At 43.9% G+C, this 26,978-nt stretch overlaps 1 protein-coding gene across 1 annotated transcript in view; it reads left to right on the top strand.

The window, feature by feature from the left end:
* EIF2A (eukaryotic translation initiation factor 2A) overlaps positions 1 to 26,978 on the top strand; it is a 76,634-nt gene that overhangs the window by 13,939 nt on the left and 35,717 nt on the right. The window contains exons 4-9 of the mRNA XM_088447710.1: positions 816 to 934; positions 2,207 to 2,306; positions 12,123 to 12,205; positions 19,103 to 19,176; positions 21,694 to 21,838; positions 22,286 to 22,402. Of these exons, the coding sequence (XP_088303836.1) occupies positions 816 to 934; positions 2,207 to 2,306; positions 12,123 to 12,205; positions 19,103 to 19,176; positions 21,694 to 21,838; positions 22,286 to 22,402 (638 nt within the window). The remainder of the gene's footprint in view (positions 1 to 815; positions 935 to 2,206; positions 2,307 to 12,122; positions 12,206 to 19,102; positions 19,177 to 21,693; positions 21,839 to 22,285; positions 22,403 to 26,978) is intronic.

The following is a 26,978-nucleotide window of genomic DNA, read 5'->3' as shown; positions in this document are numbered from 1 at the left end:
CCGCTAAACAGCCTAGTGGGAATGCTAGTGCTGTTGCAACGGCACCACTACTCGCCACCCGATCTCACCCCGGACTTGCAGATTTTTGCACGCAGCCCTATGGGACTGATAACAAAGGTCCACGAGTTTAAAGGGACCGTAATTGCGGCATACAGCGGCGCTTGCTCACTGCTAATTGGATTGACCCTCAAGACTATGTTTCTAATTTCCTCAAATCACTGAAATATGCTAGAATACCATTTGTAACACTTTGTTTGCATTGCAGGTGCTCTGAGTATATCCAGACTCATAAGCTGGGCACACTCTAAACGGCGTGTGTACTCAGCGATGCGACTGGCGACCCCCATCGATGGGCCGACATATCAGGCAGCCGGTACGCACTAGATGATCCGGTGCCCGAGTGCCCTATATGGCTGACCCTGCCGCACCCTGTTGTATGGGTTCATCCTGCATGTAGGACCGACTTGATGATGCAGCTGACGACCCCATGGGGGCGGCCCCCGCTCGACGTAGTGCCTACACACTTGATGATTTCAATGATTTGTCGTTCCGTTGCATCGAAATCTGGCAAATAGTTTAAAAAATCATCTAGTGTGTACCCAGCTTTTGAATCGCGTTCTCATTAGTATGTGTGTTGAAAAGCATTACAATTTTGTGTTTTTGTAGTTATTGTATGCATTTCTTAATTTGTACAGCTCTGCAAGAGATTTTGGCACTTTAGAAACCTACATTAAGATAACATTGGGGAATAGTTGTGTGGTTTAATTATTAATCCATGGAAATCTCTGACTTTAAATGACCTTTTGTGTTTTCAGAATAAACATAGTGAGCAGTGCTGACAGCAACTTGCTACACTCCTTTGATCTACCCAAAGTTGTTAGCCTTGAATTCTCGCCAAAGAACACAATCTTGGCAACATGGCAGACGTACACAAGTAAGTAAATGTCAGCTCTACCAGTGCTAGTAAATTATATGGAGACATCACAGTTAGAACTCAAGAGGATTCTTTTTGTTTCTCAGGGCTACCAAACAGCAGTGTTTAACAGCACCAACCACACTAAACTCTTTCTGCTTATGGAGAGAAGATGATATAATGCCGTGAAAGTAACTGATTTATGTTTTTGTTTTAAATGTAAAGGGTTCAGCCATGGCTGCGGACCACTTGTGGCGCCCTGTAAATAAAATGTAATAATGATATTGGGGTATAACATGTGAATATTAGGAGTTCTCGGCATGGTGTCAGGAGGGTCTGAGCATCTCCACCAAAGGCAACATTTTTGTTTTGCCGTGAGCTGGCAGAGATGAGTCTCATCCTATGCATGTAATGGGACCCGTTTTGTGCCTTTAAGTGAAAACGAGAAGACTATTTCTGTATGTTGCGTACTAAAACAGACCTGATTTCCCCTCACTCTCATCATAAATTCAAAGACTAGACTATAATATAATAAATAATCTGTTAAATTATTTGAAGATTGCGGTTTGCCAATGGTCTCCATGACACCTAATGCAGCAGAACTGCCAAGCAGAATGGCCATAAGATTTTGGTGACCAGTTGTGCGAACCTGGTAGAGAAGTGCCCATATAGACTCTCACAATGCAGAACAGTATAAATGAATATTAATAATAATTAGATGTATAAAGGATGGTCCTGCTCCATGCTGGTAGTGTTAATAACCACAATGCATATGATTCATACCCATATTGTACATCAATAAGTTATCACATTTGTTTTTTCTGCATCCTCTTTTAAAATATAAATTCATAAGCTGCGTACACATTAGACGATATGTCGCCCGATCCAGCGGATCAGGCCGACATACCGCCTACATCGGCAAGTGTTTACCCACTATGTCGGCCCTTGATCCCGCGAGGTTGTTCATTGCATTGACAGATGTGCACTACATGCCGGTCAATCTGTCAATGTGATGAACGACACCAGGCAGGTGAATGGAGCCGGTGCCCAACATGTCGGGCACCGGATCGTGTAATGTGTTCTGGCCGCCTCATATGTCGGGCATCGCATCACTGGTTACACACATTGGGAAGTGTGGAATAAGAATCTATTATATAAACTAATTGCAGCAAAAATGTGACTTGAGTAATATTGATATGTATTACATAACTGACTCTGCGTGTGCCATTTTTTTATTCTTATATTTTGTTGACTATATTACCAATGCTCTTCCTTTGTTTACTTTTGTGACAGCTGGAAAAGATGGCACAGCAGGTGTGCCCAACCTTCAGTTTTACGACCTGAAGACAGGCAAATGTGTGAAATCATTCATCCAGAAAAAAATGGAGAATTGGTAAAAATCTGAAAACTTTGAACTGTTATTATTGGGATTAAATAGTAATACATAGAAACATATAAAATAGTATAACAAATTTTCTCACAATTATGAGTTGTCACAAAATGCCGGATGCATGACGCGTGCTTACTGGGTTTGGCGTCTCTAGTCTTTACACTGTCCGAAGTTGGCATGCTGTTTGTGGCTTCCCTGCCCCCCCAGTAGATATTGTTGTGTGCCGGAGGCCGTTGCAGTTCCCCTGATCCCAGTTTCACTGTCTAAAGCTGGCCACACACTAGACCAACTTACATCCAACTAGCCAACTAGTTGATTGGTTGGAATGAAAATCTGGTAACGTATGGGAGTAACTGATGATCAGCAATTTGCTCCTAAATGCCAGAAAACAGATGAAAATGGTCTTTCAGACAAGTTTGTTAAATGTTTGATCTAAACAATTTGTTCAAACAGTTTTTGTCCATTTTCTTGCATTTGGGGGCAAATAGCTGATTGTCATTTGCTTTCATACCTTACCGGGTTTTCATTCCAACCAATCAACTAGTTGGCTGGTTGGATGAAAGTTGGTCTAGTGCAGTGTTGGCTAACCTTGACACTCCAGCTGTTGTGGAACTATATATCCCAGCATGCCCTGCCACAGTTTTAGCATGCCCTAATAGCAAAACTGTAGCAGTGCATGCTGGGTTATGTAGTTCCATAACAGCTGGAGTGTCAAGGTTAGCCAACACTGGTCTAGTGTGTGGCCAGCTTAACACTACACACAGTGGTTGACCATGTATGCGATCCAATCCTAGCTTGCTGGCTATCCTTATTTACTAGTGACACCATCCTACCACATTATGGTGTCCCTGGTAAAAACCACCAGCATAATTCTGACCGACCTGTTCTCCGGTTGTGTTAATCCAGATTGATAGAACAGGATCCATTTATCCTCGTGTAATCACGACCGACGTTTGCAAGGGACTAAATAAAAAATGTTTAAGAAGTAGAAATGTAGAGGCAAAGTTCACTGTAGTATTAATTTAATTGATTGTTTAAATGTAGAAAAACAGAAGAGTTGAAAGGAGCTTGGTAAAATCTTACAAATCATAATAGAGAGATACTTTGTGTGGCAGAATAAAATTTAGAAAGAATTAAATTGTACTTTAATAAAATCGAACGCAACAAATGTACTGTACGGCAAGACTGACCAATCCAAGGCTACTTAGCGACTTTACTTCTCACAACATGACATAACCAGGCATGCCACAAAATTACCCGAGCTCTTTTTATTTTGACATTTAATCCCCTAACATGGTATGTGTTCAGGCAGACCAATCCCCACCACATTTTTAAATGCTATTGATAAACTACCTGGGATACTTGGCGTTGCCCGGGTTGAAGACTGGACCCCGAGGTATACCTGCAGTCTTTATTTGTTTAGAGTTTCCTCTCCTATAACTCCATTCCATTGATCCTGAAAAGGATCCCACTGTTTGCAAACATGCATGCAAACAGTGGTGCAGCTGCTATAGTGGCCGAGCTGGCTCTGTGGCCCACCGCTCCCCCTGCTCCCAGTCACGCACACATGGTGAGCTGGTCCAGTCAGGGCCACCGAGAGGCGCTCGGATGGCAGAGGTTTGGTGGCGGCCCTACAGCTAATTACAGCTGGCATACTGGCAGGCAGACATGGGGAGAGAGAGCGCGAGGCATTCAGAGCTCGCAGACCGGCAGCCAATCTGCAGTGGCAGCTCCTGATTGGCTGCTTGTCTGCGAGCTCCGATTGGCTTGCAACAGGCGCCAAATTAAAATTGCGCCGAGGCTGTCTGTCCATGTTTGCCGGTGCGCCAGCTGTGATTAGCTGGTGTCCCAGCCCCAAATCCACACCTGCTGGCTGCTGATGGCACACAGAGGGAAGCAAAGCAAGAGGCTGCTGGAGGGACACAGGGAGGGGAGTTGCTGGGGGGGGGGGCATAATTTTTAAGGGGCATTACTATGTGGCACAATGTTATAAGGGGCATTACTATGTGGCTCTACTGTTTGGATTAATTATATTTGGGGCACTACTACTATGTGGCATAATCTGTAAAGGGCATTACTGTGTGGCATAATGTATAAGGGGCACTACTACTGCGTGTCATAATGTGAATAAGGGGTGCTACTGAATGGGCTCTTCGTGGCATCATTTGAATGGGCTCTGTGTGGAGGCAAATGTATGTGTTTTTTCTTCAGGGTCCGTAGGGGATCCATAGGGATACCATGGGGGGGTCGTAGAGGTCCGGGCACAAACAGTTGAAGCTTTAGCTCCTAGGATGCACTGGTCCTCCTCCACAAAAACCCCGCCCCCAGCCACAGGCAGACAGTTTTTAGTTTGGTGCCGGCAGCACCTTTAGACGGGACTGTTCAGACAGCCCCAAGGTTTACTTTTATGAGTTTATTTTATTTGCCTGAGCAAGCAGCAAGGCGTCCTAATGGGCGCCTGTGCGGCTGTTTCTGCTACCTTGCCAGCGCCGCAATATCGGTGAGTGGTCTGGTGATTATGGCGAGCGCCAGCAGGGCTCGGCTAGCCGCTCCACTGGGGTCCCAGGACTGATGGAGAAGTACAGTTATGGTGATTCCCCGCTTGCGTGTTGTGCAGTCCTTACCTCCGGCGGTGGAGAGCTGCCGGAGGACGCTGCAGTGGGGCACCTGGTTCGTCCACTCCCCCATTTGACTACCAGGGCAGTTAAAAGCTGGCATCAGGGACCATGTAGAGGCCAGCAGCACCCGGCGGTTGATGCAGCATTGGGGAGGTAGGCTCTCCCCCGGCAGGCCTTCCCCAGCCCAGAGCGCAATCCCTTACAAGAGATTTTCCGCCTCCGAGCTGCTCCTCCTAATTACCCTCCTCCCTATATGAGGCGCTCAGCAGCCATTAATCAGGGCTTTTCTGAAGCTACAGGTCTCAGGAGTTTTGGGTCCAGTCTCCCTGTATATCTCTCCCTTGGACCAGGTTATACAGTGCACACATCCTACAAGAATAGAAACAGGAAAAAAAAGCCCTGTGAGGCTTGAGTAGTTGATTTAGTGTCCATTATAAGTATATTTATATGCATTGTATGTGACTTGTGCTAGCTCTGCTGTGTTGATATACTGTCTTAAAACTTTCTGACTGTCAATTATATCTATCCCCTCTGCTCTTGTTTAACCCTCAACTACCAGGGGTTCAATATTACTTCACATTTGCTTGTATTTGTGAAGGGTGTCACGCTGCATTACTACCCACTGATTGTGTGCTGCTGGCTGGTTATTACTATGTCTTCTGAGGGAAAACAGGAGCCTGAGGCCCCTGTGAAGGCTCATTGCAGATTCTGTTTAGCGGGCTTGTCCTCTCAGGATTTAGAGCAGGATGGTCTGTGTGTTATTTGTTAGGGACCACCTCTCCAGCCACTGTAAAGGAGTCACCTTCGGTGTCCTCCTTATCCCAGGTTATGACACAGCTAGTGGGCCACTTATCAGCTCCCATGCGGCCTCCTAGCATGGGGTACCCACAGCCTTCTATGTCTGTACGCCCTATGCAACCTCCCTGGATAGATGTTTATGCCCACTCAGGTCAGCAGACACTTGAGCCAGATTCTGAACTATCAGCAAAGGTTACAGGCAGACAAACAGTTACCCACCAAAGCATATAGGCAGACTGTATCATCCTCTCAGTCCACCCAGCTTTCGGATTCTGATGCATCATCTGAGGAGGCAGATGATGCACAAGGTTCTCTCTCCGAGTCGCTCTCGGGCGAGGAGCACCGTCATTCAACAGTGGATGTCCCTTCTTTAGTGAGGGCGGTTAAATCAATCCTGAATATAGAGGATGATGTACCGGCCCCTATGTTTAAATGTCAAAAGGTGGTTAAGGCTGAATTCAAGCTGTTCCAGGTCCCAAAAAGACTAGCGTCTTTTTCCCCTCTCCCTCCTAAGGAGTGTACTAAGTGGGAAGTCCCTTCCACTGTTGATTCACATGTGGCACGCTTAGTCAGAAGCTGTACGCTGCCTTTACCGTCTACATCCTCCCTTAAGAATGCCAATGGATAGAGAGCTAGAAACTTGTCTCAAGTCTGTCTACTCGCTTTCTGGCGCTATCACTAGACCGGCTTTGGCTGCGGCCTGGGTGGCTAAGGCTATCGAAGGATGGGCAGAGGCACCGGAAGAGAGACTGCCATCAGACACTACCAGGGAACTACTGGCCTATATCTCCCATATTCAGGAAGCGGATTCTTATTTGGGAGAAGTTCCGTTGGTCACTGAACTCCTTGCCTCTAAGGCATCTGCGATCAAGGTAGTCATCCGCCAAGTCCTTTGGCTACGGTTTTGGAAGGTGGACACAGGATCCAAGAAGGCACTCAAATCTTTACCCCTCTCTGGAGACAGGCTGTTCGGTGTAGAGCTAGACAAGATTGTGGCTACTGTGGCAGCCTTAAAGTCTGCCTTTGTACCATCCGCAGATGCCCCTAAGCCTAGGCTCTTGTCGGTCCTTTCTCCACCAGGGTAAGGCAAGAGGACAGTCCTTTCCCAGGCAGTCTAGTTCTCACAAGACCACCAAGCCACGATCTAAGCAGTCTTGGGCGGCTAGACGTCCAGCTTTCAAGTCTGACGACAAACCCTCCGCCTGATGGGGCGGGCCTCCTCCTGGGGGATCCCAGGGTGGGAGGACGACTTCTTCAATTTTCCGACTCTTGGCGTCAAACAACAACAGACGCCTGGGTCCGAGAAGTGGTCTCTCAGGGGTACGCCCTCACCTTCCTGAGGTGTCCTCCCCAGCAGTTTTTTTGTTCAGCTCCCCCATCAGACCCTATCAATGCCCTGCCCTCCAAGAGGCCATTCACTCCCTGCTTTGTTAGGTGTGATATTACCGGTTCCTTCGGCTCAGAGAGGAACTGGCTTTTATTCCACTCTTCTTTTTTTATTTTTGATTCAGAAGCCGAATGGATCTCAACGGCCTATTCTGAACTTCAAACCCCTCAACAAATTTATCTGAGTGCCCAAGTTCTGCATGGAAACTCTACGATCAATTGTCCTGGCATTGGAGCCTGGGGATTTCATGGTTTCTCTGGACATTCAGGATACATACCTGCATAAACCTATTACTCCAACTACGGTTTGCTGTTCTGCAGCAACATTACCAGTTTCGGGCGCTGCCCTTTGGTCTGTCTACATCCCCTCGAGTCTTTACCAAAATAATGGCAGTTATGGCGGCCTACCTCAGACGCCAGAGAGTCAGAATCATGCAATACCTAAACGACTTCCTAATCCTGGCACATTCACCGGTTGTGTTACAACGCCATCTCCAGCTGACCGTGGATTGCCTGCAAACACACAGCTGGCTCATCAATTGGAAGAAGTCCTCCCTATCTCCAGCACAGCGGTTGGTACATCTGGGGGCACTCTCGAATACAGAGGATCTTTCTGCCAGCGGACAAGATCTTGACACTACACTTGCGTGTGCGCAGCTTGCACCACAAACGGAGGGTATCCATTCACTCAGCAATGCAGGTCCTGGGGTTCATGGTATCCACCTTTGATATGGTGGAATACGCCCAGTTCCACTCCAGGCCCCATCAACAACTGATTCTCTCCCGATGGAATGGGCAGTATCATCTGATCCAGTTCCAGACGATCCTACTCTCTCCAGAGGTTTGGTTTTCCCTCTCATGATGGCTGCAGACATCCCATCTGGACAAGGGTCGCCCCTTCTGGATTCTAAATTTGGAACTTCTCACTACAGATTCCAGCCTTCGTGGATGTGGCGCGGTAATCTGTCATCATACCTTTCATGGACGGTGGACAACCCAGGAAAGTCAACAACAAATGTACTAGGCGCTTCAGTAGTGGGACTGGTAATGTTGGACCTACAGCAGCTCACAAGAAAAAGGGTAGCTATCCCCTGGATAAAATAGCAAAAATAGGAAGAAAACCGGGAGCGCTAGAGTGTCAAAAAAGTAATGATGATTTAATATCTCTGTGATAATGTTAAAATGGATAACATATGACTATACAAAATAAAATGATCAAATGACAAACCGAACAAAAAACAAAACTAGCAACTGACAATACCCAAAGGGCAAACACATGAATATAAAACACGGTGGCCACAGGTAATCAAAATGCAATCCGACTAATAATGTAATAGTGGGTATAAAAAATTAATTAGCAGCAGATGATTAGCAATAGAATGTTAGTCCATATGTACAGCCATGATGCTCATAAGTCATACAATCCATATGATCCTTGTAATGGGCAACAGCAGTGAGTTGGTAGAAGTATTTTAGCAATCCATGTAAAAAGTAAATTGAAAAAAAAGAAAAAGATATATATATATATATATATATATATATATATATAATGCTGCAAAACAAAATAGCTGGGTTTGTAACAAAGTAAAAATAAACAAATATAAAAAGATAAATGAGAATGTCAATGCAGTTAGTCTTCGCATATGTGAGCATATATGCTGTAATGTACTTGTGCTCCTAATGGGGACTGCTGAGTAAAGCCGTGATAACAGGTACAATGCAAGTCCGGGTCTGTGTCTAGTGGTACGCTGCTGTGCATGGAGAGACCTCTCCTAAAATCCAAATGAAGCGGATGGCTCTGGCTGCCGTATGCTTCCAAAGTCCCGTCCACACTACGAAACTGCTCATTTGATAGACGGTATATATAAAGTCGGCTGGTGAAAATCCAATCGGCGCAATCTGCTGCAACTAACAAGTGCTATCAGAATACTGTGCACATTAAGATGCTGTTCCACTGATAGGCGGTGCAAGTAAAAAGTCGGTCATACCTCTGAGGAAATGGCCAGAGCATATGGGCTGAGCAACGCTTTAGGTGTTATACCCCTACTCCACAGTTACCCAGGACAACACCTTCTCATTACAGGGTTTGGCACTCTTACTTCCAATGGTGCTTCCCCAGAGGCTATGACCTTACAGTTTTTAGGGTCTCCCGGGTGCTTACCTTTCTCCAGGTTGGGTTAAGGTGCCCACACACATAGCGACATTTTACACGATTTGGCCGATTTTGACGAATCGTGACGACAAATCGGGTCAAAAAAGTACAAATCGTGAGTTTATACTCACGAGCACGATGCCGATGCGCGTCCCCGCTCGTCGTACATTGCATCTTCTGATCTGCCGTGCTGTAGGGCAGATTAGCCAATCTGGGATACAATGCATTGGCTGCAAGATAGATCTTTAGTCAGATTGGACATTTTTAACTCCAAATCGTGATCACGACGGCAAGGGAGCTCCCGTGAAAGTTCATGAGGAAATTGGCCATAAAATCGTATCGTGAGGACATCGGTATGTGTGTGGGCACCTTAGACCTCTGTCTCTGCCTGGCCTCCCTTGGAGTTCAGGTTTCTGTTCTGTCAATCTGGTTCCAGCGAAGGATGGCTCCTCTGCCAGATGTGAGAACATTCTTTCAGGAGCTTCTCCGCCTTCAGCCTCCTTTTATCCCTCCAGTGGCTCCATGGGATTTGTCCTTATTTCTCCGTGCTCTATAGGCTCCTCCGTTTGAACCTCTGGACTCGGTAGACCTCAAGTGGCTGACAGAGAAGACGCTCTTTCTCCTCGCTATCTCCTCTGCCCACAGGGTATCTGATTAGGCAGTGCTCTCCTGTCCCTCTCCATTTTTGATCTTTCATCTGGACAGAGCTGTCTTCCATACCAGGGCTGGGTACCTCCCTAAAGTGGTATCCCGGTTCTTTTTCATTGAAGAGATTGTGATTGTGGACTTCCAGTCCTCAGGTGAAGCCTCTTTGGATGTGGTTCGTGCTCTTCGGATCTACGTGGATCGTACTAATTCCTTTTGGAAATCAGATTCTCTCTTTTGTTGTATGGCTTTCTCGAGCGAGGCTGACCAGCTAACAAACAGACTCTGGCTTGTTGTCTCCGCATGACAATCTCTCAGGCCTACATGCAAGCTGATCTTCCTATTCAAAACAGGGTTACAGCACATTCTATTCCGTCTGTGGGACCCTCGTGGGCGGTTCGATGTGGCGCTTCTGCTGAACAATTGTGCAAAGTGGCCACCTGGCCTTCCGTCCACATCTTTCTCAGGTTCTACGCCTTTGATACATTTGGCTCTAAGGATGCTTCCTTTGGGTGTCTGTTTCTCCTTTCTGCTCAGGTGCGTCCCCACCCTTAAGGGAAACTGCTATGGGAACATACCCATTATATCCCTGTGGATCCCCTATGGACCATAAAAAAGAAATTGAGTTATGGTAGACTTACCTTTTGTTAACTCTATTTTTTCAAAGTCCATAGGATCCACAGGGTGCCCATCTGACGCACCTTGCCTCATTGGGAATTTTTTTCTCTTGACCACTGATTTCTTCATCTTCTGGGAGAGTGTCTATTCTTTCCTGCTCCTGCCTTGGGCTTGTTTACAAAACTGTCTGCCTGTGGCTGGGGGTGGGGTATATGTGGAGGAGGACCACTGCATCCTGGGAGCTAAAGCTTTAACTGTTTGGTGCCTGGACCTCTTTGACCAACCCCCCCCCATGGTATCCCTGTGGATCCTATGGCCAGTGGACTTCGAAGAAATTGAGTTAACAAAGGTAAGTCTACCATAACTCTTCATTTTTTACCTCGGGGGTTTTTTAAGATCTTGCTATATGGCCCCCAAAGTTCTAGTTACAAACACAGAGGGCTGACTAATATATATGGTCACTTTAAAAAGGACAAATTCTGAGATTTAATATGAATTTGCATGAGTCATAAAGACTGAGTTTAAAAGGATAATTTTGAGGTTTTTGTCACGATTTTTAGGGATTGCGTGACAGTGTGTGGCCCTAAGTTCAAACCTAGGCAAAAAGCTAATCCTGGTCAAACACCACCCTGCCAAATTTGGTGGAGCTAGGTCCAAAACTCTGGCAGTGTCTAAAGGATGGACAGACAGACGGACACTCTGTCTTGCTTATTATATAGATAAACATTTTTGTTTATTACATTCTATAAACTGATAATATACAGAAGGTTTTCCCAACTCCAGTGCTGAGGGACCCCTAACAGTGCATGTTTAACAGATCTCCTAGTTGGTGAACAGGTATATTTATTACTGGGTGAACCATTTTAAAGGATCCACAGGTGGAGCCAATTACTTGTTGAGTCTCCCATATCCAAATATTCCGAAATACGTACTTCAATTGTGATACTGAGAAACATCCATGTCTTTATGCACTGGAGTTGGGTAACACTGAATTTAACCAGATCATGTTTTGCCTCTGGTTGGGTACAGGATACCGGTGCTCTGGTTTCCAGTGGTCAGAATCCCAACGCTGGCATCTCGACAGGGTTAGGACACTGACACCTGTCGGTCTATATCCTAAACCTCCCCCTCTCCCTACCCTAACCCTCCCTCCCCGGTGCCTGGAACCTAACCTCCCCCCTTAGTGCCTAACCACTAGCGCTAACTCTCCCCCTAACCCTGCTACTTACCTTTGGGATTACGGTGGTCGGGAAGCCGGTGTCGGGATTCTGGCGCCGGAATCCCAGCGGTCAGGATTATGACCGCATTCCTTGGCCACTACATTCCTTATTTTCCTCTAGACACTAGTCCTCGACACACGTCAGTTTAATCTTACCATTGTTCGTAGTATGGTAGCATTTTGGGTGTGAGTGGTGTATGTAGACTAGACTTCAGCATGGCTCTACCCTACAAGGAGCTGACAGTTGATTTCGTTATTTCGATCATCACCTATGATTTCTTGTCATTTGCTTACACTTTATGCCACATTGCTAGTCGATGCTGCTTGATTAGATTAGGCATTAAAGACTAATTGTTTTTGCTTGGTGTATTCGTGTTCTCTAGGTCCCCTAGCTGGTCTGAGGATGAGAAGATCTGTGCCAGGAATGTAAATAACGAAGTGCACTTTTTTGAAAACAACAATTTTGGTAAGGTGAAGAGCAATTTTATCAATTTAGGTTTTACATTTAGGACCTTTTTTTTTTTTTTTTTTTTTATTAAATGGGGCTATATATACACGTCACAGCTTCTGCTCCATAATAATCTTGAGAATAAAAACAATTCTGTTCATATCTGCTTTATTTGTAGTAGTTGATACAAATGTATAATACATGAGTAACATGAATATATGTACATAAAATGTAAAATATATAAGTTCTAGTTACGCCCTTATATACATACACATACAGTCAGGTGCATAAATATTTGGGACATTGACAGAATTTTCATATTTTGGCCTCTATTCACCACCACAATGGCTTTGAAATGAAACAAACAAGATGTGCTTTAACTGCAGACTTTCAGATTTAATTTGAGGGTAATTACATCCAAATCAGGTGAACGGTGTAGGAATTACAACGGTTTCTATATGTGCCTCCCACTTTTTAAGGGGCCAAAAGTAATGGGACAAACTAAACAATCCTAAATCTAACTTTCACTGGCAGAGGGAATAAACAGCCCACTGACCCGATGTTGATGTCAGCATAGAGGAGGTCAACCCTCTCCCTGCAGCCCCTCCCCCATCTAGGGCTCAATTCCACTGCAGTCTTGCTGCTGCTCCTTCACTCTCCGCCCCCTCAGGGCCTCACGGCGTCCATTTTCTTCAAAGCAGCCACAGGGCTCTGGGAATGCTGGGTGCAGTCTCCCTGTATACCTCTCCTAGGAGCCAAGTTATACAGCCACTGCAGTCTGTGTAGTTGAATCTAGTGCCCATTATAGTTATATTTTATACTCTGCATTGTATGTGACTTGTGCTAGTGCTGCTGTATTTTTTTCTCTACTGTGAGCTTATTCCTTTCCCTTTATTTCACTATAACTCTGGGATACTGGTGTATAGGGGGTTCACTGTACTTCACATCTGTATTTGTGAAGACTGCAGCATACTGCGTGTGTTGCACGCTGCTCAGAGCCATATTGTGTGTTATACTGTCCTTGCAGCTATGTCTAGCAAAGGCAAGGGTAACAAACAGGCTACTGCTCCTATACTGGTATCTTGCAGGTCCTGTTCAGCAGGATTAACCCAGGAGGATTTAATTCAAGATGGTCTATGTGCATCTTGTTATACTGCCCCAGGCCAGTTAGCTCCTCCAGCCCCTGCTCCGGAACCCCCTGGGCTTCCTTTTCACAGGTGTTGGCAAAAATTGCGGACCGCCTTGCAGTCCATGCGGTAGCTCCCCCTATGGGATTGCCACAACAGGAACACCCACTGATACCAGTAACTCCATGGGTAGGCATGCTATCTACCCGAGTGCAGAGTCTAGCGGCTACTTCTACAGATTTTCAACAAATGTTGCAAAGTGAGAGGCCCTTACCCAGTAAAACTACTAAACATGCTGTATTCTCAGATTCTGAAGTATTGTCTGGGGAGGCAGAAGACGCAGATCTCTCGCTGAGCCCCCCTCGGGGGAGGAAGAGCTTCAGTCTAAATTAATTGAACCTACACTAGTGAGGTCTGTCAAATCAATTCTTCAAATAGAAGAGACAGAGACCATTCCTAAGGCAAAAGAGCCACTGTTTAAGCCAGGGCTCGACAAATCCCGGGGGCCAGGTCGCCATGGCGACCAAATTTTGCTGCCTGGCGACTAGATTTTGCAGGGAGGGAGGTTTTACATATATGTTGGTTACACAGGGCGCCACCTAGAGGAGGGTGCACTGGCTCGGCCAGTGACATGTAAAGCGGCCTGAGTCTGAGTGGGGGGCTGTGATGGAGGGGAGTGAGGGGGGCTGTGATGGAGGGGAGTGAGAGGGGTTGTGATGGAGGGGAGTGAGAGGGGCTGTAAAGAGGGGATATGAGGAACTTGATGGAGGAGCTGTGATGAGGGGGATGCCGAGGGCTGTGATGAGGGCGATATGAGGGGCCTGTTGGATCCTGTGATGGAGGGGACTGTTATGAGTGGCAGTGAGAGGGGCTGTGATGGAGGGGACTGTGATGAGGGGAGTGAGAGGGGAGCCAAAATGTATACCTGCTTACCAAAAAAAAAGGGCCGGCATTAGTGGTGTATCCGTTAGGGTTGTTTGTGACAGAAAGTGGTTTTGGCGGAATTTCCTCACTCTGATCAGCTTTCTGAACTCATGAGCGAGGCATGGAATAAGCCGAGTAAAAAGTTCCAGCTTTTTATCCTATTCCAGCAGCTGATCGCGCTAAATGGGAAGTTCCCCCAGTCGTGGATTCCCACGTGATACATCTAGTTAACAGCTCTACTTTACCTATTCCTACGTAGCTTCTAAGACTGCTTTCCTGCCCTCAGCATCTACACCAAGGCCTCGGATGTCATCCTTTAGGTCCTTTCGTTCCCATGGCAAAGCAAAAGGTCAGTCCTTTCCACGGCAGTCTGCTTCCACAAAGGCCTCCCAGGACCAAGCACAACTGGGCTACTCGACGTACAGCTGCCAAATCCAAGGACAAGTCTTCAGGCTGGCAGGGCAGGCCTCCCCGTGGAGCATCCCAGGGTAAGAGGCCAACTTCTTCAGTTCACCTAGTTCTGACATCAGACCATTAAAGACGCCTGAGTACGAGAAGTGGTCTCTCACCGTTACGTCCTCTCATTCCTGAGACTGTCCCTCCAGCAGTTCTTTTACACAGGCCCTTCATCAGACCCGAGCAAAGCCCTGCTCCTCCAGACGGCCATTCAGTCCTTGCTGCACTCTGGGATGATGGTTCCAGTCCCGTTGTCACATTGAGGGACAGGTTATTACTCTACCCTTTTCTTGGTTCAGAAGCCCAATGGGTCTCATCTGCCTACCCTCAATCTCAAGTCTCTGAACAAGGTTATCGGAGTACCCAGGTTTCATATGGAAACCCTCCGCTCTATTTTCCTAGGTATGGAACCTGGGCACTTAATGGTGTCTCTGGACATTCAGGACGATTACCTTACATGTACCTATAGCGTCCTCTCATCAGCAATATCCCCTGTTTGCTGTCCTACAGCAACATTTCCAATTTCAAGCTTTGCCTTTTGGGCTTTCTACAACTCTGCTGGTCTTTGCCAAGATCATGGCAGTTATGGCGCCCATCTTCGTCATCAGGGGGTCAGACTACTCCTATATATGACCTCTTGCTGTTAGTACACTCTCCAGAGGTCCTTCACCGCCATCTTCAGATAGCCATGTCCTTTCTACAAAAACACATTTGGTTGATCAACTGGAAAAAGTCTTCCCTGACCCCTTTTTAAAGGATGGTACATCTGGGAGCCCTTCTGGTTTCTGAAGTTCAGAAAATCTTCCTGATAGCAGACAAAATCTCCGCACTGCTGCAACGAGTGCGCAGTGTCCACAGTCGCTGAGTGTCCATTCACTCAGCAATGCAGACCAGGGGGTCCTTGGCATCCACCTTTGACATGGTGGAGTTCGCTCAGTTCCACTCCAGGCCCCTACAACACCTAATCCTCTCCAGGTGGAATAGGCTGCCCCATCTGATCAGATCCCAGATGATGGTTCTCTCTCTGGAAGTTTGTCTATCCCTCTCCTGGTGGTTACAGACGTCCCACCTAAACAAGGATCGCCCCTTCTGGATCCCGGATTGGGTGCTCTTCACCACGGACGCAAGCCTCCGTGGGTGGGGCACAGTGACCATCCAGCAATCCTTCCAGGGATGTTGGGTTCCCACCAACGGGTTCCTACCAATCGACGTCCAAGCCATCTACAGAGCCTTCACTCTGGCTCAGGACATTCTTCGGGGCAGGCCAGTACATGTACAGTCCGACAACGCCACAGCGGTGGCCTGCCTCAATCACCAGGGAGGCACTCGCAGTCAGGCGGCTATGGCAGAAGTGTCATGCATTCTCATGTGGGCCGAATGCCATCTCCACGGTGTTCATCCTGGGGATTCTCAATTGGGATGCGGATTTCCTCAGCACTCACAACGTGCACGCCGAGCAGTGCTTTCTACACCCAGAGGTCTTTCAGCTCTTGGTGGACGAATGTTGTATACCGGACGTGGACCTCATGGCCTCACAACACAACCACAATTCCAGTGTACGGGTCCAGGACAAGGGACCCTGAAGCAGCCTTCGTGGACGCCTTGTCAGTGTAGTGGACCTTTAATCTGGCGTACCTCCTCCCCTGTCTCCCTTCCTCCTCTGGTCCTTTGGAAATTCAAGCAAGAAGGGGACATGGTTCTGTTCGCAGCTCCGGCTTGGCCAAGACGCCATTGGTACTCCGATCTTCAAAGTCTCTCCATAGACGCTCCTCTCCAACTTCCTCTGACGGACCTGTTGTCTCAGGGTCTCTGTCTACATCCGGACCTGGCCCGTCTGTCTTTGACAGCATGGCTCTTAAGACATCCCTCCTAAGGTCCAAAGGGTATTCTCGCTCCGTGGTCCAGACCATGCTCAGAGCGCGGATCTATCATCTGGTGTGGCATACATACTTCCATTGGTGTGCTACTAGAAGCTATGACCCTCAGGTTTTTCGGGTTTCTCGGATCCTTGCCTGCCTTCAAACTGTATTGGGTCTCTGAATCCGCCTGGCCTCTCTGAAAGTGCATGTCTCTGCTATGTCCATCTGATTCCAGCGCAGAATTGCCAGATGTTCACATCTTCCTTCAGGTGTCCTCCGTATACAACCTCCCCTTGTCCCTCCTGTGGCACCGTGGGATTTGTCAGTGGTTCTCCATGCACTTCAGAAGCCTTCGTTTGAACCCCTGGACTCAGTACACGTCAAATGGCTCACTGCAAAGACTCTAATTCTTCTGGCTATCGCGTCTGCCCACAGGGTGTTAGATTTGGGGCAGCTCTCCTGTCGCTCTCCATTTCTGATCTTTCATCAGGACAGAGCTGTTCTTCGAACTCGTCCTGGCTTTCCCAAGGTGGTTTCTAGATTCCACATTCATGAGGAAATTGTAGTTCTGGCCTTCCAATCACCAGACCTCTCTTAGATGTGGTCCGTGCTCTGAGGATCTATGTGGACCGTACTGGTTCCATCAGGAAATCAGATTCCCTCTTTGTCCTATATGGATTCCACAAGAAGGGCTGGCCAGCTAACAAACAGACTCTGGCCAGATGGCTTTGCCTGACTATTTCACAGGCTTACACGCAGGCTGGCCTTCCTATGCCGGATACAGTATCTGCTCATTCTACTCGCTCTGTGGGTCCCTTGTGGGCAGACCGCTGTGGCGCATCTGCCAAACTATGCAAGGTGGCCACGTGGTCTTCTGTCCAAACCTTTCTTAGGTTCTATGCCTTTGATACCTTTGCCTCTCGGGATGTTTCCTTTGGGCATCGGATTCTCCTCTCAGCTTTGGAGTGTCCCCGCCCTTGAACAACTGCTTTGGGACATCCCCATTGTCTCCCATGGTGAGCTCTATGGACCCTGAAGAAGAAAAGGAGAGTTATGGTAGACTTCACAATTGTTAACTCTTTCTTCGAAGTCCATAGGGTCCACAGGGCGCCCACCCTGATGCACCTGGCTTCTATGGGTTTCTTCTCTTGGTCACCAGTTTCCTTCTTTATTATGTGAGAGTGTGATTCTAAATGTACCAGTCTTCCTTCTATCCTATGTTGCTCCTGCCTTGGGCTTGTTGACAAAACTGAAAAGCCTCAGGCTGTGGGCGAGGTATAGGGGAGGGGGAAGGACCGGAGCATCCCGGGACAGAAAAGCTTTAACTGTTGGTGTCCAATCCTCCTAACCACCACATATACCCCATTGTCTCCCCTGTGGACCCTATGTACTTCGAAGAAAAAGAGTTAACAAAGGTAAGTCTACCATAACTCTCCTTTTTTGCATATGAAGAAGACTCCAAGTGCCATTCTTTATCCTCTGAGATATATAGATGTATATGTAGTGTTCACTCTAAGTCCAGCGCCGGGCAGGGTGACTGACTTAGAGAAAGGGCACATCTGCACGCGCCTGAAAATGGGTGTCTATACGGAAAAGGGACATGTCTTTAAGACACGTCCCCTTTTCGCACTTTTCATCTTTCAGGAACCGCATGATCCAAAAATGTCACACAGTCTACCGTTTTCATGAAATTGTACATCTCGACAAGTGGTTGATCTGAGTTCAACAGCTGAACTGATACCCCTTTCACATCGCGTTGCTAGGTTGCACGTGGATTTTGTACATGGGTGTGACCCAGCTGGGACCCCTTTCAGACTGTCGTCATGGAGTCACTGCTGTCGCATGCCGAAATGGTGCTTGGAGATGAGATGATCTCCAAGCGCCGGCTCTTTCTATGTTGTGAACTGGTCCCGGGTCGCATCGACCTGGGTTACACGCTCACACTGCACCGCGAGCCAGGTTGAACCCGTGTTTAATGCTACTCATTACTTGGGATGAAATTCCAGGTCGCATTGACCCGGGGTTATATCAACTGGGCCCTTTCACACTGAGTAATATGCTATGCTTTCACATGAAATAACCCTGGTTATTACTGGCAATGTGAATGGGTATTAGAGGTTATCCAGTAGTTCTTCAAATCCCCCTGTCCTTGGAATGATGACTCCTCGGTACTACCATGTAATTTCCTGTTCACAAATGTTCTCTTGTTTTCTATTTGCTGAGAACATTATTGTAGGAAAGGTGAGATGCATAGCTAATCTAAAGTGCAGCCCTCTCTAACTGCCATCTACGCTATACAATATAAATACAGAAAAAGTTTTGATATATAGTCTTAGGTATTGTTTTACAAAGCAAAAACAGACCTTTTTCTTCCCAGCTACAGCTCCGATGCATTGTTGGTAACTAATTAAGTATTTTGGCAGTTGCCATTCGAATTACTCAGAGTGATGCTTATGTCTGATATATGTAGCGAGGGATTTAATGCATCCAAAATATATTGACTACTTCTCGTATGTTTTCTTACTAAACATCACCTTTTACTTTGCCAGATACCATTGTAAATAAACTGCATTTACAGAAAGTGAGTCATTTTGAGTTGTCACCTGGAGAGCATCCCTGCAAGGTATGGTCACCCACTTTTCTGTAATATAATACACAAACAATAGGCGCTAACCTTCTGGGTGGTTAACACTTACAATCAGGGATGCTAAATTAGCAAGGGTTTAATTGACCGCGGCCCCTACGCAGGTTGGGGATACTGGGGCCCCAACAATATTGAAACAGAAAAATTATAAAGTGTAAGAGGTGCTGGTCAATCTAAAATACTTTTATTGATAATATAGCAATAAAAAAGTAATAAAATGAATGAAAGATAAAAATAAAAAAAGAACACACTATTAGAAATCGGATAGGAAACACATCAATTGGTAAATTACCATAGGAATATGTAGATCTTATTTAAGCTGGCAAAAGTCGAGACTAGAACATGTTGGTAATATCATAAATAGTTTCAACTAGAAAAATTTTTACAACCTGGTTCAAAAAATAACAATCTCACTGTGCTAAGTAGATAATTTGTGGCAATGTAAAACTTCTAGCCGATATGGCATGGTCCGTAAATTCAAGTCTGTGGGTAAACCACTGTGTTTGACAAACACACAAAAAAGTATTCCAATAAGATTGAATGTTCCAATTTGAAGATAATAGCTGTGGATTCACATAGGCATAGTTGGCAGGAGTAATGTATGAGAAGAGACGCATGCATGCAGGATAATTAGAATCCAAACACTCACTTTCCCGTAGTGTCCCTTTTATGCAATTAGCAATGTAGCTTTGAAAACCTGTATAATTTACCAGTCCATCATATGACGATGAGGTGAGCAAGTACTGTGCATGCTGTGCCGACATCGGTATAAACATCAAGCATCGAACCAGGGTCACTTGGTGATATGCCAACCTTCCTTTATCTTATGCCTCTCCACACATGGGCAAAAACTACCGTGTTTCTCTGCCTTCTTCTAGTTGAAACTATTTATGATACTACTAACACCTGAGTAACATGTTCTAGTCTCGTGCCAGCTTAAATAAGATCTGCATATTCCTATGGTCATTAACCAATTGATGTGTGTCCTATCCGTTTTCTGTAATATGTCTGGGTTCTTCTGCTCATTTTATATTGCTTAATACACAAGTAAAATTAATATTTGATTTGGAAGGCAACTATATTTATCTATCTTTTTATTATGTACAACCTTAACTATAATAGAAAATGCATCAAAACTTATTCCATTCGATAATAAAATTATGATTCATATTGTGTTGAAAGTCACTTTTCTGTTGGTAATATATCTTCCTTTACTGATGCTCCCTAGTCTATACACTGCACTGTCCACTAATTAGCAAGTCTCACTAAACAACTAATAGTAAAAAGTAAGCACATAATCCCATTATAAAACAGAAAACACTTTCTGACCCCTTCGCCACTGAGCCTATTTTGACTCATTTTGGGTTGACCACATTTTAAACATTGGTATTGATTTATGCAGGACCCACAAAATATACATCTGTTTTTTTCAGAAGAGTTTGAATTTTCTGAAAATTACCTTTAGTGTGCTTATTTCTCATCACAAGGCAAGATAATTTACCCAAAATGCTTTTTTGTAATTTACAGCAAAAAAATACTTTCTGGTCTGTGCTTCAGCATTAATCCACCCTTCTAAAGTGGCAAAAACGCTGGTTTCTACAAGCAGGTGTTCATAATAAAATCTGCACTTGAAAATGATCATGCATGTTTTGTTTTTTGCTTTTTTTATTTTTCTGCACGTAATATGGAATTTCATTGAAACACACAAAATGTGTAGGAATAATATAATGGCTCAACCGGGCATACCATTTTGTAAAAAAAAAAAAGACAACATCAAATAGGGGAGTGCTGTGTTTATTGACAAGATGTGAGAGTTCTGGTCATTAAAACCCCCCATCTGACTTTTTAACGCTTTCTATAGCATAGCATGTTAATGACTGAGGGTCACCAGAAAGTAACTATTAAGAGGCACATTATCTGAAAGCATCTACTCTGTTTAAATGAGGGTACCCCCGAGTGTGTGGGTGCTAGGATGGGGGAGATAGAGTACTATTGTTGCTTTCTTTCCTGCTTCCTGGATTTTAAAATGTACTGCAATCTTTATCCTAGAATGTGTGGAGCTTAATGATGTAAACGTGGGCACTACATGATGTCACTAAGCCCCACACCCTCCAGGGTCCTGTTGAGTTAAACTATGAAGGGATTAAGCAACAGCCCCACCCACCCCTGCAGTGCTTGGATCGAGTCTCACTTGACCTTAGCAGCAAAGGAGTTAAATAAAAAATATATATACTATACACACCCTTAAATGACAATAGAACTTAAATATAGTAAACTAGACATAATTTGGATGTGCCCCTTTACCTTATTTCTAGAATAACTGAGAGAAGAAGGAATTCATCCAGAAAAGGGAATGTTGTTTAAAATTAATGTGAAAGTTGCACATCATGTTGACAAACCCTAGCTCAACAAGTCGTTGCCAATGCATCAGTGATTACCGTGTAATTTACACAGATTCCCTGGCTATTTAAATCCAATGATTTTTCACCTGTCTAGGTAGCTGTTTATGTTCCTGGAAGCAAAGGTGCTCCATCATTTGTGAGGCTGTACCAGTACCCAAACTTCAGCGGGCCCAACTCTGCTCTTGCAAATAAAAGTTTCTTCAAAGCAGACAGAGTAACCATGTTGTGGAATTCAAAAGGTAATTCTTACTACTAACGCATTCTCCTTTTACAGTAGGTCACATTACTGTACTGTAGACATAGTTGCTTTAGAAAATGAAACTCCGTTTTGGGTCTAGTGTCTTCAGTAATAAAATTAGTCTTTAAAGATCACTCACCTGGGATCAGGTTTTGTTAATGAAATAGTGGAATTATCCTTTAATGAAACCGCCGCAGTTATACTTATATTCCATTGAGCTGCCTGTCGTCATCAGTCATCGTGACATCAGTGTTGTCTAAACACATGCCTGTACATTATTGTCTATAGAAAGTCTGTAATATGGAATTGTCACTTGAAGTCTTGCTGCCCGCATTGCTGCCGGTGGTTTTACATGTCTCCTGATGACATTGATTTAAAGTACAAAGGATTTGACAGACTAGCGATAGATGTTGCAGTAAATTTATTATTATTTACCCTTCTATAACAGCTACAGCAGTACTAGCGACTGCCAGCACTGACGTGGACAAAACAGGAGCCTCGTACTATGGAGAACAGACGCTGCATTACATTGCAGTAAACGGGGAAAGTGCTGTTGTACAATTACGTAAGTATGATATACAGTACATGTACAGTAAATCTCACACTGCATGACATAATAACATGACTTAGTGGGATATATCAGACTAAGGGAATCCGACAAAGTTGATAATGAAAGGAGTATTATATTAAATACATATACCAAAAACGTAATGTTTGGCAGTTTGTGTACCTCTTTTAGGTAAGTGAAGCATCTCTCAGATCTTTTTCTTTAAGGAATTGGTTTTATATTATCAGCCAGACGTTCGTTCATTTTTTGATAGATCACTTGGGGGTATGCTCTATGACTGAACAATCTGTGATATTTATTATTGTTAATAATGAGTATTAAGAATATATACCATCATTTATGTATTATGTAAAAGAAATATACGAACGCCTATTCAAATGTGAGATTTAACAATTTTGTGAATTAAACTTCACCTTTTACTGAAGGGTGTTTCTTTGCAACTCTCTGAATCATTTAACAGCAACTCGCACTGAAACGGTCAGACTGAATTCGCATTTTTCTATTCGCAGCTCTCTGAGGGTGAGAGATGGAAAGGAAAATTTTTATTTCAAAGGTCAAATTGTCGGGACACTGTGCTGAGCTACTTGGACACCCACCCCTAATGACTAATTAGGCATTTGGAAGTTTTTCTAATTAGCTTAATTAGTCCAAAAAAAAAAAAATAGTCCTCAAATTACACTAAAATCAACTTTTTCGTTAGTTTAGGCACCCCAAATTTAATTACAATATTTTTTTTAAGTGAAAAATAATTATTTTCTTTTTTTTTTCTTTTTTTTACAATTTTTCAAGGAGCCCTTTTTTGGGGGGATTTTTTGTTTAATTCGCTTGAGATTAAACGTAAAGAAGTTCTCTTTTTATCATTTAAAAAACAACAACACTATCAGCCGTTTGACACCATTATATAGAGTGTATATCTTGCTATTACATAATACTGGAGCTAGTGAGAAAAGTGCATCAGTGTGCAGATAGTTAGTACAATTTTGACAAAACCTTCAGAGGTCAGTCCAATTAGGTGCAGATTGATGTGCGCTCCCGAGAATTCTCCAATCCAGTTAAAAATGCCTATTCGCACTACTCGCAGCGGAAGGGTGCGAATTGACTGCCAAATGAGATTTGAGAGAAGTGCATGAAAAAGTGAGGAGACCATCCTGGACCCCCCAAAATGGATAATTTTGTTAGCAGGACTGTATAGAAGGCTGTTTGTCGGCATTAGGAAGGTACTGTAGGTTTTGAAATGGTGTCAAATTGCTGATTTTGTGCTTTTTAAAAAAAAAAAAAAAAAAGATGCCAGAAAATGCTAAACTTTTTTTTGTTTAATCTCAAACGAAAAGCAAAAAAAAAAAGTAGGAAAAAAGGTGATTTTGGGGTACTTTGGGGGCGGCACCTTGAAATAAATGATAAAAACAATTCTTTTTCAATTGAGAACTTTTTTTTTTTTTACTCCAAAAAATCACATGTAATTATTGGACTAAGTAAGCTAATTGGAAACTTCCAATTGCCTAATTAGTCATTGGTGGGTGTGGGGGTTGTCCCAGGGGTTCAACACAGTGTCCTGACATTTTAACCTTAGAATAAAGATTTTCCTCTCCATTTCACACCCTCAGAGAGCTACGAATAGAAAAATGCGAATTCAGTCTGACCGTTTCAGTGCGAGTTGCTAATTGGATTGAAAAATTTATTCACTATGCGAAATTCGAAGAGAAAATAGCAACTCGCACCTAATTGGATTGACCCCTAAAGCCAATATGTATTATCTGTTATAGACCTCCTGTAGCGCAGCACTGACATAAGTAATGTTTATATTTTACATATAGTGCATCTTTGCTCAAAAACACAACAGAACAGACCTCCGCCACCTCAGATGAAAAGGAGGGTCTGACAGTAAATATAAAGAAACAGTGGGAATGCAACGCCTACACCTACTCTGTGTTTGTAGTATTAACATTTTGGAAGTATCTGCACATAGGGACAACAAGCCATTACTTATACAAGAAGCTAATCACCAAGCTTTAATATAATGGAGGAATATATATATTAGCCAACACGCAATTAGTATGTTCATTATTGCAGTGAAGGAATACAAATGACCCCTCCTTAATCTTGTATCAATCACCACAAAACAGTATGGAAAGAATATGTAGCATTCAGTTTTAGCAGTAATATATAACAGGTGGATATCTTGTAAGTTAACAATTGGGCTGTGTATTTTATGTGATTAAAAACTGGTGCTCTGATTACCATAGCCCTGTAACTTTCCAGGAAAGCTTAATGACCTTGTTAGCCATTCTCATGCATTGTTATTACATTAACCATAAAATTATAATAGACATACACAGTAAGAAAATGCCTTTTGACCAATAGACCACTACTCTTCTTTCTCCTGAGAACAGAAGGGACACAGTCCCTGGGTGGAATAGTGATCAAATTAAAAGTATTAGGGGCTACATGTGATCAAGCCCAGCAGTGGTGAAACGTACATCCTGTCTCTGTAACTACATCTGCTCCTCGCTGCAGGGGGAAGCGGTGCCGGCAAGAAAGTTCAGTGCGTGGGCGTACCTCCCGGCGGTGAATCTGGCCCCAGCAATACGCAAGTAACAGGGGACCACCTAACACCACAACGGGCTAGGCACCTGCACACTTATCTTTTTGTTTTCTATCGCCCAATGTCCCTGAGCCCTCTCATTCACAGTCCGCTCTTTGAAGACTGTGAAAAGCAGAAGGGATCGGGTCCTTAGTGCCGTACTTCACTATCTGTTTTTTGTGGAATTTGACCACCTTAAAAATCAGTACCATAACTGGATCATTGACTAATCCTGGAACCTGCAAGGTTGTAACAAATGCTGATGCAGAGAAATCTAAAACAGATATATGTTTGCTTCTGATCTGACGGCTTTAACTGTAAACTTCTAACCGCCTTACTGATTAAATCTCGGAAACATCAAGTCTACAATGGATGTTTATGTATTTAAACATAATTGGACACATTGACACATGAAAAGCCGGATATGTAAAGGTCTTCATTAATTTTACACCTCAACACAGGGGCTAATTAGTAGCGTTTTTCTGGAAGCTCCTGATTGGTGTCTCAAACAGCTGCTGTTTTGTTTTTGCAAAGAGTACCCTAGATTTAATTATATGCAATTAATCAATAGGGGTTTTATTATTATTACTCCTAAATAGGGATCTTTAAACCATTGCTACAGGGAGGGCCATCTAAGCTTATGATATGCAAAGGATTTAATGTGTACTTATGTCAACCAATATTGTCTATACAGGGTATGTGTCTTGGTAATAGCTGCTGTTTTTGTTCTGATATTCGAGTATTGATCAGTTTTGTTACGCAGTAGACCGGGTTTTCCTTCTATGATTAGTGAACAATTTAATAAGGCAATACCATTATATCTGCATTGGTGTGACTGAATTATGACATGCTATGATAAGCTGATCCAATGCCGAAATATTGGAGAATTTATTTTCATTGTACGATATCTAATGTTGATTGGAGTGGATATATTATGATACCTGATGCCTTATTCTTATCATCTGACATATAATTGAATTAAGTATTTAATCTATACTATTATCTGATGTGTTTTTAGAGGTGACTAGTATCACAAGTGGAAAACGTTGACCCTAGTGTGTGTTTGGTAGAGAATTTAGAATATAAGCTCCATTGGTACAGGGGCTAATGTGAATGAAACAGTCTCTGTAAAGTGCTGCGTGATATGGTGCTGTAATATAATTTGCTAAATTCAAACATGAATTTTTTTTTAAAAATAGGATTCTTTAGCAAATGGTTAACATTTAGTTATTTTCACCTTGCCAGGCCATAGAACAGCTATATGCTTTTCTCCAGGTCTTTCCGGTGTCTTGTCAAGAGTTAAACAAATCACCTAAGGAAATAGAGGGTTAAAGATGCACCTTTCATTATAAATACACATGCACAGTAATAGCAATAATGCAACAATACCAGGGAATTCACCACACTGCAAATTGAATAAACTCCTACACATTACCAGCATCTTTGTCCGAGGAGTTTTGATGCACGCTCATGCCTGCTGAGCCACATTTTAATAGGGGCTGAGCTAAATACAGTCAGGTCCATAAATATTGGGACATTGACAGAATTATCAGATTTTGGCATCTATTCACCACCACAATGGTTTTGAAATGAAACAAACAAACAAGATGTGCTTTAACTGCAGACTTTCAGATTTAATTTGAGGGTAATTACATCCAAATCGGGTGAACGGTGTAGGAATTACAACAGTTTCAATATGTGCCTCCCACTTTTTAAGGGACCAAAAGTAATGGGACTATCAACTCAAAAGCTATTTCATGGACAGGTGTGAGCTATTCCTTCATTATTTCATGATCAATTAAGCAGGTAAAAGGTCTGGAGTTGATTCTAGGTGTGACATTTGCATTTGGAATCAGTTGCTATCAACTCTCAATATGAGATCCAAAGAGCTGTCACTATCAGTGAAGCAAGCCATTAGGCTGAAAAATCAAAACAAACCCATCAGAGAGATAGCAAAAACATTAGGTGTGGCCAAATCAACTGTTTGGAACA

This window comes from Taudactylus pleione, unplaced genomic scaffold, assembly GCF_031769625.1.
Source record: "Taudactylus pleione unplaced genomic scaffold, aTauple2 ptg000436l, whole genome shotgun sequence".
In the NCBI taxonomy this organism is placed as follows: domain Eukaryota; kingdom Metazoa; phylum Chordata; class Amphibia; order Anura; family Myobatrachidae; genus Taudactylus; species Taudactylus pleione.
This window is presented reverse-complemented; position numbering and strand designations above follow the sequence as displayed.